Consider the following 13,415-nt stretch of genomic DNA (forward strand, 5'->3'; position numbering starts at 1 on the left):
GTGATTACAACCTATAATAATAAACTATATTATCTGATATTAGAAAACTTAAATATACTACCAGATTTCCATATCCATAATGTCTTATTTAAACGGCGATAAAATGGTATCTCTTATAATAGGGAAAACCGTACAATAACTTTGTAAGAATTGGATATAGAAGTAACCGCAAATAGGTATTTGAAAGATGATGATGTTGAATATATTATCATATTTCCAGTCTTGTTCTGTATTGCATGCTGGTATAACATAAAACTATAAACCACACAATAATATTAAAAAATAAATAGTTAAAGAAACTAATCGTGTATGCCATCTCTTCTATTTAAAATGATGAGTCCTTGTTGCAACTTTTCAAATGTACAATTTATTTGTCATGAGTAAGTTCACTTGGAACTTGAAAATAATATCGGTCGGAACATAATACCTACTAACATAATAAGTAGACAATAAGAAAAATATGGTTTTCCTTCATGATCTTAAGTTTTTCATAAAGTTAAAAGACTGAAACATACTTAATATTATAATTCCCATGTGCATGAACGTCAGCTCCTTTCTCCAGCAGTAAAGCCACGATCTCCTCGTGTCCCTTGTACGACGCCCATAGCAACGGTGTCCAACCGCCCTGCGAGAGAAAAAGAAACATTTAGCTATATTGTTTTTTTTTTAGAAATAACGAAAGTATGTAAATTTTACTAACTATTAAGTCAACTGAATATTAATCAGAATTCAATTTCATAAATGAAATGTTTTAACATCGTAATTGAAATAATTAAGATTTGAGAATTTGTTTTAACAGTAAAGAAGAAGAAATTTCCAAAATATAATGAGAGTTTTCATGTATTTAGACGCGCTAGTGTAGTTTAAGGCCTGTTGACCAATAGAATATTTGCACTTTGTATATTGTAACAATTTGGTACCTGATTGAACCAATAGAACCTTCTTTATGCCTAGTGCTTTTTCGTAATGAGCTTATTCTTAGTGCGGACCTAATAGGCGGTAGTAATTTTACCTTTTATTTATTATCCCATGCAAAATCCATTTGCTATTACATTGTACAAACTTCACATATGTATGTAAATATAATCTATGCAATCCACTTGATGTAATTTCTTCCTTATTACAATCACAAGTGGTCTAAACTTGTTCGATAATATTAACGTTATCATAGATTGCTTGGGAACCGATTCTGTTAAGTTTGCAAAGTAAACACGAGTGAGAGAAAATTATGACAAATTCAGACAATTTTATAGAGAGACATATAAACTTATAAAAAGTTTTTATTTTAATTTAACAAGTACTTTTATTAGAAGTACATATATAAATCTGTATTTCAATAACGTTAGATCTAATATTTGGTATTTATAAATCCCATTTTCTGTTTTTCATTCAATATAGTATAAACAACTGGTCACATTGAGATGAAAATTGGCACCTAAATAGATAATAATAATAAGTAATAAACCTCAACATCACGAAGTTCATATAGAATTTTTTCAGCTTTCTTCACTGCAATTACTCAAAACGACCGGTGAGGACGGAAAGAGTTGTTTATTTATTTTATTCCAATAAAGTTTATTATTTCGTTTTGTTATTCCAATGACTACCAATAACAGTCTGAAGCTGAAGCCCCACTCGTTCCCCAATTACGTGGATCTTGACCTCATTTGTACGTTTGGCCTCTAACTAAAAATATTCCCGTAAAATACTATCATATACTACCCAAGTAGCACAGAAGCGCTGAATAGTAGCTGAATTACTGTTCACAATGAAATCTTCAGCTGAATAAACCTACTGAATAAGAGCGTTATAGGCGCCTACTCAGCTGATATAACTCTGATTTGGGCACAAATTAATCAGCTGTTAGCTGAATAATGTAGCTGGTTGCACTATATCAGCGTTATTTGGGCATTATTGAAGGTAACAGTCGCCTCAAGAGCTGAATAATGACTGATTATCAGGGTATGTGTTACTTTTTATACTCCACAAGGGCTGAATAATAGACTACTTGTTCCTTGTTTATCACCACAAAATACACTCCAGGATATTAGCAACTCTTATATGGAGCTGACAATTCACAAGTGGCAAAATTGGGAATAATTTTCACCCTACTTCTTATTATTTTGATATGTTTTGTATGAACCATTTTGTAAAGTGTTTATGGGGAACAGGCAAATATTTATCGGGAAGTAAAACTTTGTTTTTCCTCATGTGCATGAAATTCGAATGGGAAAGAAAGTTTATTGTCAAATACTATATAATTATAGACGAATATTTTCACGCGCTCTCAAAATATCATTGCTTTCCTGAAAATTATAGTATTAAAAACGTTGATGATATTATTATAAAAAAATAAGTCTTTTTGTTTTTCCTTTGTAATTTTAAAAATAAGCTGTAAAATTAAATCATTACACTTTCTATTCAAATTCTTTTGAAATTTTCGTTAACTAAACAAAAACCAATTGTTATTTATTATTTATACATAGTTTAGAATCTAAAAAATGGCAGACAAGCAATGTGTACCGTATTAATTAAAATTAAACGGCATGAGCTGTTGAAGTGTTCACTCATGGTACATGAATCAGTGACGAGCTGTTACGAGTGGTTCTTGTGTTACACAAGTCAGCTACAGATTCATGTAAAGCTTGATAGTGGGTAACCCATAGTGATCATGTAGGCTTTATAAGAGCTATTATACGATTGCGTGTAAGAAGCTGATTAACATTACACAAGTTCCACTGTGTGCAGCAAAAGGCATTATATCCTTGTTATTTGAAGCCACAGAATAACTGATTACATCATAATAGCTCACGTGATCTTTCTTAAAATGCAAGTCGTCTAAGAGTTCAGTTGTGGTCTTCAATTCAGAATGTAGCTTAGTTAAAGTCCACAAAAGTACTTCAAATTGCTTAAAGCTGTATAATACTGAACTTGTTACCTATATTAACGCTGCAAGCATTGCAGCGTGGTCTCCGTGACGCGTAATAACGTTCTTATTCAGGTGGAAGCTCACTTTTCACCTATTGCAGGTCGAGTGTACTGTAATAACTCTTGATAAGTGCTAAAGTAACCGAAGTTACCTCGTGTGACATCTTATAATGCAGTTTTGTGCTACTTGGGTATTTGCACTGTCACTTCAAAACATTTTTATTGAATTGCCGCCGTCTTTATAGTGTAAACAAAACATTCCTGTTACGTAAAAAGTAATCTATATTGTTATAGCTCAGAGATATAGTGAATGCTTCTTAATAATGATTATAAACTTTTAATATTTTACTGCCGCGCTGGCTAGATAAGCGGCTGCCGCGTAGCTTGTCATCATCACCAGTCGGACGATGTTCGCTGTTGAATAAAGCCTCCCTTCCAGCGTGTAGTGGGTTCGATTTCCGCACGTAGCAACTCTTTCTGTGATCCATAAATTTTTGTTTTGGGTCTGAGTGTCAAATGTATGTGAGCTTGTATGTTTGATTTATCAACATTTCTATTTTTTCTGCGGGGTATCATAAGACTCAACTATAGGACTACATTTTTGAAAGAGACTGAGCAGCAGCACTTTTTGATGAACCAAAACCTTTTAAACTGTGAGGATGGTTATCATTTAATACAAAGATGTTCAAGTGCCTGGATTAATTCCTAGATGAGGAAAAGTTCTATTCTACTATGTACTTGTCTATTTCAAAAGAACTTGGTACTAGGTAGCAACGCCACCAATTTGTAGAACAGGTGACGTAACTAACGTTATTTGCATTATACACCTAGTTTACTTAGCTATCTAACTCCTTGGGGGATTCGGGAAAAACATGCGATATACCTAGATATTGTTTTGTTTGAGTGTACGAGGTGGTTACTATTTTTATTTCACATTGGAAAATGTAAGAGAATATAATTCGCACTGTTTACATTAGAACAGTGGATATGCACCTAATGTGCTGGACTTGGCTGAAATAGTTTATGAAATTATCGGCTCTGGATGGACGAACGCATTATAATTATTTTAGCCAGATTTTAGAATGTGCTTGCATGTCAGTGACATCTTGGCAGAGATCCACGTCAAGTATAAATATACTAATTTTGAGTACACAGTCCAGAATACATTTTGGTCATTGCTCTATCATAATTATTTGGGTTAATTGTGCATGTGCAGTTCAAGATGCATAGTATGTAACATATTATAAAAGTCACATACCATTAGACCTGAATTTTTTCACCACTTAATTAATTAGTGGAACAAGACTATGTAATGAATACATTACTAAAATCAACACACAGTCCATTACAAATTACATTCTGTATTTACACTATTTAACTGATATCATGAAGACATGTAAAATATTCCTGACAGACACAATATAAACAACTGTCAAAATCACTATGACGTCAGAACTAGTCTCCGTAGAAGAAAAAAGAGAACCCCCGACTAATTGCAGCATATTCTGTGTCCATTAATGAGTCATTTTGAACCAGTGCCATGTTGACAGTGCAGACTGTGCAAAGTATAAGAAACATCTGTCCAGCGTAGACAACACAGACGATAGTACGTTACAGCTAAATTGCTTTTATTTCGCAATATTTCATTTCCACAATCAGTTCTACTGATCTCGAGAATTTTGTAAGACTTCTTTCATCTCGATTACTCGGAATACAGAGAAGCGTTTTTGTTGGTTTTATTATACTGTGGTTGGAGGGAAAATGTTGATCTTTACGTATTCAGGTTGTTTTGAGAATATTGTGAAGTTAAAATCTATTTTTGTTGCAAACCTATCCTATTTTTATACTATGTCGTAGTAAGAGTAAAATGTAACAAACAAGTGTTTAGCTAAATATAAAGCCCTATGGGGTATTTTTTTCATGAATTGCATTTCAGTAATTTTCCCTTTAAAATTCTACATATTAATCATATCAACATTTATACATAAGTCAGATAAAATTAGATTTAACTTCATCATCACTTTAAAAGTTTTAATATGATGAATGGATACTCACACAGTCCCTAGAATCGACAATAGCTCCGGCGTCTAGCAGTTCCTTAGCAATGGCCAGATGTCCCCCACGGGCCGCAAACGCCAGTGGTGTCCATCCGTCTGCATCCGCAGCCGTGGCATCCGCGCCGGCTCCAAGCAACATCCGCACCGCTGCCAGTCTCCCATTCTCGCTCGCACACATGAGGGCTGTTGTGCCATTCTGTAACATTTAATTATATTAATACCATTTTCTTTTCAATTAAGTTGAGATACGATTTTTATAGGGGCAAATGATCACGAGAGGGTGATGAATAAATGCCTCCCATGAGCTTTTGTAAAAGATTAATTACAAATAGCGTTTTGGGTCCTTCGGGAATTTACCAAAAGGAAACAGAACCGTTAATATTGTACCTACATACAGGTACAATATTTTCCAGAAATATAATACTAAAGACAGAACCTAGCTATGTCTTAACATTGACTTTGGATAGGTACATAGCACTTATCTAGTAAGTAAATCACTAAACTACTTTGTCATTAGGTCAGGTCAATGGCTTTAAACATGTCATTCCATTTTTTTACACTTAACATAGATTTACAGTGAAACTAAAACTGTTTAAATATCAATAACACAGTTAGGCAAACAGTTTCTCTGGTCGTTAAAGGATACTGTCAGCCATTCGTACAGATGTTATTGAAAAACAGGCACACATTAAATTTTAATTGACCATCATATTTTAGTACATGTAAACAAAATCGTAATACCTACGTATATAGGTGTCATATTTGTATGTAATGGCTCCAATTAATACTAGTCAATGAAAGTTAATGGCTTGTTATTTTAAGCGTCAGTCCGAGTGCAATGGTCTTTTAAACTGTTTATAATTATTTTAAAGGGTAGTCCTTTACACTGTAATGTATACGGTAAATCCCAATAAGCTTTATTCCAATTAAAGCAATTATTTTTATTCCAACATGCTGTAATCGATAGGTAAAAATTCTAAGAATCTATTTAAAAATATTTATTACTCTAGTGATTCAACAAGTTGCGCATAATTTAGAGATAAGATTAAATTCTGAGCTAGTACAATTTCTCACTAATTGCATGACCTCAAAATAGAATGCATATCTCTTGAAAAATGCCCGTTTCAGGGATATATTTTTAGATCATTCAGAAACGTCCATTATTAAGAAAGTAGAAACACAGATAGACTATAAATATGGTTTAGTGAAAAATGAGGTAACACTTTAGGCTAAATGGGAGTAAATAAACACAGACTAGTATTTACACAAAATTAACCGGCTGCGATTTCTATCATTCTGAGTAAAATATGATTCATAGAGTTTCATTATAAAATTCTAAAAATCGATTACTTGAATATTAGTAATTTTAATCGGGATTTGATTTTACCAGTAATTTTTAGAGATAAGACAGAAAACTAAAAGCCAAGTGCTGTAAAGTTACGTTTTTAATAGTGATCATGAATTAATAAAGTTCCTTAGTCCATAGAAGTTATGTAATTATTATTTAGTAGTCGTCTAAATAAAGCGTCAAACGACAGCCGTGCTCGTACATATGCTACATTCATTGTCCTAAAACTGTCACTTCTACAATTAGAATGATTGTTAGGGCAGGTAGCTAACGTCTGTTAAATTGTAGTCCTCAAAATACTGCATTAAATCACCCGCTAAGATCTCTTCAACCATAGAATCATGTATTTTCTCATCTTTGAAAGATTAGGCGGATGTGTACTTTCTTTATGGGGGCAAACGAACAGATGGATCACCTGATGGTAAGCGATCAGCACCGCCTATGGACACCGGCAAGCCCAGAGGAGACATAGCACAGGTGTGTTGCCGAATTTTTAAAAAGGAATACGCTCTTTTCTTGAAGGTTATAAAAGGTTAAACTCCTTTTTACCAGGTAGGTTAAGATTCCAAGTCAATTTTACTCATCATCATTATGTTAGACATAAGACGTTCATTGCTGAATGTAGACCTAATGCCTTCCAGATCCAGATAAAATGTTAGGAACTTAAAATTATTTAGGGAAATATAACTTACCTCATCTTTGTCGTCGATGCAAACATTCTTGTTGTTGGCGATGTACTGTTGCAGTTCTGCCAGGTTGTCGCTGTTGACGAGCTGCGAGAGCGTCCGGAAGCAAGCCAGTGATACCATCGACTCGCTGCGGTGCAGGCTCTGGACACAAAACAATAGACCATAAGCACCACATCTCTATACTTTCAAATACTTTTATATCAGGAACAGACTGGCCTCATGTCTATCTGTCAGATCTAATACGGTTTTTTTAGAATACCGCATCGGAGATTAACGATCTTGAACACTTATGACAAGCGGATGCGATAGTTTAAAAACAAAATTAAAGACTATTAACTCGCTTTTGATCAATAATTACACTAGAAAAACAGTAGACGTTAAAAACTTAGAGTGAAAATTAATGAGGATAAGTCTAACAAATTCAATTTCAAATTCATAAACACATATGTACTTATAGTAATAAATAGGAGCGTGTACGGAACTTAGAATGCATGATTGAAACTCTCACATTTGAGATCTTTTTCAATAGCTCAAAGAAAGTGACAGGCAAAAGGAACCGGTCTCATCACGAGGCCAAGTTAGGCATCTTAAACGAGCACAATTCCTATGATTAGTATCGCACACACAAACAAACGGGTTAATTATTATTATCGTCAAAAAATGCACATCATACTGCAGGCAAACGTATCACAAACGGATGATGGAAGACCAAAATATTTACTCACTAACAGTCAGGTTCAAAAACATTAGTAAAAAATATTATAATAGTAACATAAAAACATTTTATTATGCATCTTAAAAACAAGAAAAAAATATATACCTCACTTGGCTGTGAATTAATAAAACGCAACATTGGTGCTGTTGGAAATACAGTTAAATTTTTTAAAACTTAATATCTATAATTATTATATACGTAATGAACGATGTTTTAACGAAAAACGCACAAGAACAAGTAAACGTTTACTCGGCACAGTTCGCGACTTATAATGAACACAATTTTATAGATATAGTGATAACATCCCAACTAACATTTAAGCGTTGGTTACAGGTAATTAAGTAACTTCAAGAGGTATTACGGGCTTAGAAGGCTTTCAGTAGTAGATTTTAATCTATTAGAAGAGATAAGAAATAAATTAAACACCAACAGTGATACTATAACTTTAGTAAACGATGCAGAACAACTTTAAAACTCCGAATAGTGGTATTGGAAACTAATATTCTTAAAATATTAAAGCTTTACTCTGTCGGTAGCACTTCAAGTTTTACAACGGTGTTCACTGACACCTATTAATTTCTATTGTTATTTATTTATCACAAAGAAGTGTCTTGTACGTGTATAGGTTCTATATCGACTATAAGTGCAGCAATTGGTTCTATGGTAGAGTTATTGGAGAATGTAGTTACACGAAATATTTAAAGTATCTAATAACTCTTTTTAGCCTTGCTTAAGGGTTATGGTGTCATACCAGTTTTATTAAAAACTGTTGTAGGGCGTTATGAACACTATAAGCTATATTCGACAGGGTTCTGTTGGTAGAAATACCGATGATTTCATAAAAAATACACATGATTTGTCACATAATCAAGATATAATGAATAATTTTCATGGTTTGCTCAAGAAAGAGTGAGCTGCACACAACAGGGTTCCGTTGAGCAACATATTGAGGAAACTGAAATGTGGACGTCGTGGCTGTAGTCGATTATCATCATCGGTTTCATCCGTATCGCTGTATTTCATCATTTCAGAAATTTGTTTATCACCCGCCTCGTAGCTTGAAATATTTATCCGTTTTACTGTACATTTCATAATCTCCCACTCAGGCGTAGGTTTTGAATTTTCATCTTTAATGTACTTCGATGGAGCCTTGTTAGGGTATCTTAGAATATTATCGATCTCCCATCCCGATGGAACAGTAAATAATTTATTTTTATTCCCTTCAATCTGAAATAAAAATTTCATCAAATGAATAATAATACTCGTAAATCGGTAATACGATACATAGATTCTTAATTGCATCAGCAACAAACAAACTCAAGCTGTTTTCAATGGATGTAAAAGAGAAGACACTAGAAGAAAAATATTTATAGTGTGTAATTGACCTTGTCAAAGGTTGGAGTGATTGTTTAGTAATGTTTTGCAACATAGCATTTTCGAAATAACAATCTACATAGTAAAGCTGGAAATTGCTTATTCCTTTTATATTTAAATGGTTTTCAATAATTTGTCAAAGAACCCTAATGTGGTTTGTACGTTATAGCTACTAATAATGTCTTAATTCTAATAAATCTCATTGACTAAGAGTATTGTTACACTGGTATATCTACCAAAGCCTGCACATTATTCTTGACTACAGATATTGTGTCGCAACGAGTGCTATAAATGAGTTAATAGAGTATTTTAACATTAAAGCGGGCTCGCCATTTTTTTTGTAAACATAACATTACAAACAAATAGGTATATACAAAATTTATCATCCAAATACTAAATAATATATATGTTACGGTAATAGTGAATAATTGAAAATTATTAATAATTATCTATGATTATTAATAATTACCGAAACTCGAGGTAAAAGTGATAAATTAATCACATTTGTCGGTTATTATTAATAATTTTACCCTAGTAGTGATAAATGTAATAAGTGGCCAAGATGTTATTTTTATTTCAATTTAAACGGCAATATATTGTGCTTGCACAAGAAATATTTGTTGAATTCTATGATAACACTTTTAAAATTTTAATTTGTTACATTTATAGGTGCTACAGAAGATTTACAGGCAAACCAAATATGATTGTTGATGATTTAGGATTCGTGTTGATTTTGTTAATGAAACAATAATTGTTTAATTTTATTTTTGTTATAATTTTATGTATCACGAAAGACTTTCTTGCATAAGTTTGATGGTAGATTAAATTTTTAAAAGAATTTTATATTTAATTTTGTGATAAATGTGCCCTTTTTGGCGAGGCGAGAGGGTGTGTCAGAATTTTACTGACTAAAAACCATCCCGTTCCTACTTCTGCTTTTCGAGCCGGAGCCCCGGTAAATCAGCTAAAGGTAAATCAGGTAGTCCGCATTCTGCAACTTTTCGATTTAAGCTACTTATTATTTTCTAATTTTAGCACTATTTGTGTACCTAGGTACTCATGCTGAAATCTTTAAATTACAAAACTTAGGGTATAGTTTTCATAGTTCAGAATGAGTGAATTTGTTGTCCTTTCGTTTTAAAGCAAGTACAAGTAACCTTGTTTGTGTGATTTCTAATTAATATAATCGTAAGACTGTGTTTAATATTATAAATAAATACCGGCTGATCAAAAAACATTGGGTTTATATTTATTTTATTACTTTCACCAATATGTGTCGTGAATTATTAATAATTACTACTAAAAGTAATAAATTTCGATCGATTATTCACATTTACCAAAACGTGTGATTATTATTAATAATTTAGTAAAATTATTAATAATTTTCAATTAATCAGATTTACCGTAACATATATTTTAAAGGTGGTAAAATGAATGATACTCTCATAATACATTTCAATACTTACGAATCTCACATACTTTATCATGTTCGGTTAAAAAAATTAAAGCAATTTTTATTATTCTTTGTCACATTTATTTAAAATAGTTGATAAATCCCAGGCGCGTGAAAAATGAGATGAGAAATATGGTATACACTTACCGTAAATTCGCAAGGGCAGGAATAATTCACAATACACAAAAGACGCAGACGTAATTTTAAATAAAATTTATATTTAGGTATACTTAATAAAATGGACACCATAATATTTCGATATCTAAACTTTCCGTGGATAAGTATTTAACCTATTAAAATTTAACGTTCTTCTTAGTGTCGTACACTAAAAACTATACACTGGAGTTAACAAAGTATCAATAAAGCAGTGACAGCTTTATCTGAAAGCATTATAAATCCTTTTTATAACCCAAGGTGTCAACTAACTGTTTTAAATAACCATAATAACACTCTTATGTATGTTATTGACTATATTCGACTCTTAATTGCAGGCACACTGCTGCTAGTATAACACCATTCTATACACTTTATATTACTCTTGCCTGTAAAATCGTGGGCCTCTTTTGAGGTTACAAGTGTGTTAGAGAATGCTGTAACTCACTACTACAGGACTGCATTAACACTATTAACTTTGGCTATAGTCTCTATACAGGTTCTATATAGCTTATTTTAACTCTTAAGTGCTAGTTGGGATGTGATAGCACAAGGTAGCCCAATATAACAATAACTAATAAATAAACTACGTACTTACACGAGCCTGGTTTGTCAACAACTTGTGCAAAATCTGAAGAAGTAGTTGTTTCATGGAAAATGATAACAATGTTCAATGTTTATTATGTGTTTTATTACGTGTTGTTAATTATTCTCATACTACATCATTTCCTATGAAGATATTGTAATACTGCGGCTTATTTCTGGTGTTTAGAGTTTAGATGATGTTTGTTGCATTTTTCAAAAATTGGTAATAATATTGATACTATGTAGTTTTTTTTATTACAGTTAACATAATAATCCTTATAAGGATTTAAGAATTAATTTTAGACGATGAAAAAAAAATATATCGTAAATTATTTTAATAATGTTAATTGACTAAATTCGGCCATTTTCAGAATCAATGGGGATTTTACCTTTGACTAGTGTCATGCAGTAATATTTTAATTCACATTGATTTATCTTAGTAAACCTAAATCTCTTTGTACAATAATATATTTGGATCAATATCGATTAAATGACGGCTCAATAATAAAAATACCTACGTAATGAAACGTTTTTGGTTTTATTTAACATAGAGTGCCATGCATGTAACTTGCCAAAAAGTAAAGCGCACATACCATTCACACGTTGCATTACTTCATAAAATGTTGCACTGTACACAATTACGACGTAAACAATCATATTTAGCAACAAAACAGTAGTTATCACAACACTTGTTACTCTACTTGTCATCATTGGGCAGACCGTGTTAGAATGTCTCCGTAGTGCGAAACCGTGGAAGGCAAATCCATGGCTGAACCGGCGCTGCTGCTCCCCTGGAGGCGCCGTCACGGTGAACCGGGGCACGTTGAGGTGCGCGCTCGCCGAGTGCGGCCCCTCGTGCTCGTTCGGTCCCAGCTGCAGGTGCAGGAACGATGGTCTCCGACGTTTGTGCACCTTGGGTGGAGCCAGCATAGAGCCTGCAATACTGTTGCTCTTAGCGCGTGGTGGTGGTGTCCGCATCAATTCATCACCCAACACAGCTTCTGATCTTTCGGATTCCGTAACACTCTGCTCAGTGTCCGAGGATGTCGGAGATTCCAATACCATCTCCAGTGATGGAGTGGTAGAGGGCGGCCTTGACACATTCTTCTGTTTGTGTATATTCGCAATGAGACATCGTATGTGAACGAATTCGTTGTCTCCACTCGTAGACGCGTCGGGGAGGTGCGGGTGGAGCGACATGTTGTTTTGTCTCTCCGCATAATAAAACGCGCGAACCGCTCGGCTCCTGTGAGAGATTTGTGAATGTGGTGATCGAGACGCTCTACGAACATCGTGACACGTCTCGTACTGGGCGGTTACTATTTAGAGCGCGCCGCGGCGAGATGGGCGGGCGGAGGGCGGCTATGAATGAACTAGTCTGTCAGTGCGGTAGAAAAAAGTTGCTGCGAATTCGTAATTACCGGAGTTTCTGTCTAGTTTTGCAGTGTAAACATTTGAAAACTTATTTTTTTTCTAAATGTTTTTCATGTACATATTTATTGAAATTAAAGAAAGCTGTAACTTTCTTGTTTTTTTTTCAGCCTTTGAAATATTAACTGTGGTCTGAAGTTTGACACCTTCATTCTGAGGTGACAAGTAAAGTATTGTAAAACGAAGATTACAAAAGTTTAGTATCGCGAAAGTTCTTTCAAAGTTTCCTACTTACCTCAAGTATTATAAATTGCAAAAGCTTTTAGAACACTTCTAGGAACTTTATAATGACTATTGCCAGGGCATAATATTCCTACACATGGCCGTGCTTGTTTAGACCATATACTTCTAAAAACCAAACAAACCGCTCATTGCTATATTTCTCATTCATCTATTACAGATCATGAGTGTGTAATACTTTTTATAAAAACTAGAATAAACAATAGGCAACCGAAACACCAACACAAGCGAATAAATATAGATGGTCTCGATAACACTATCAAAAGTATCGACCTCTCCCCAATGTATGAGATGTCTGATGTCAACCAAGCCACAGACTACTTGATATCCACTCTCAACCACGCAGTTGATCAAAATACCAGGACAGTTACCACCACTAGGCGTAAACATATCTTGAAGCCATGGATTACTCCTGGTCTTCTAAGGTGTATGAGAAACCGCG

General features: G+C 33.7%; 1 protein-coding gene across 9 annotated transcripts in view; it reads right to left on the reverse strand.

Moving 5' to 3' along the window:
• The window catches only part of LOC118266905 (kinase D-interacting substrate of 220 kDa B), a 62,876-nt gene that overhangs the window by 26,787 nt on the left and 22,674 nt on the right, over window positions 1–13,415 (reverse strand). For 6 of the 9 annotated variants that reach the window (XM_050703103.1, XM_050703097.1, XM_050703098.1 and 3 more), the window contains exons 2-4: window positions 7,026–7,163; window positions 4,984–5,181; window positions 516–625 (exon numbers count right to left, since the gene is read on the reverse strand). In XM_050703103.1, the coding sequence (XP_050559060.1) occupies window positions 516–625; window positions 4,984–5,181; window positions 7,026–7,142 (425 nt within the window). In that variant the 5' untranslated portion in view covers window positions 7,143–7,163. Of the gene's footprint in view, window positions 1–515; window positions 626–4,983; window positions 5,182–7,025; window positions 7,164–7,842; window positions 7,983–12,022; window positions 12,549–13,415 lie in introns of those variants that run through there. The other 3 variants (XM_050703096.1, XM_035580533.2, XM_050703102.1) reach the window with 2 other exon arrangements.

Source organism: Spodoptera frugiperda, chromosome 23 (assembly GCF_023101765.2).
Source record: "Spodoptera frugiperda isolate SF20-4 chromosome 23, AGI-APGP_CSIRO_Sfru_2.0, whole genome shotgun sequence".
Taxonomy (NCBI): domain Eukaryota; kingdom Metazoa; phylum Arthropoda; class Insecta; order Lepidoptera; family Noctuidae; genus Spodoptera; species Spodoptera frugiperda.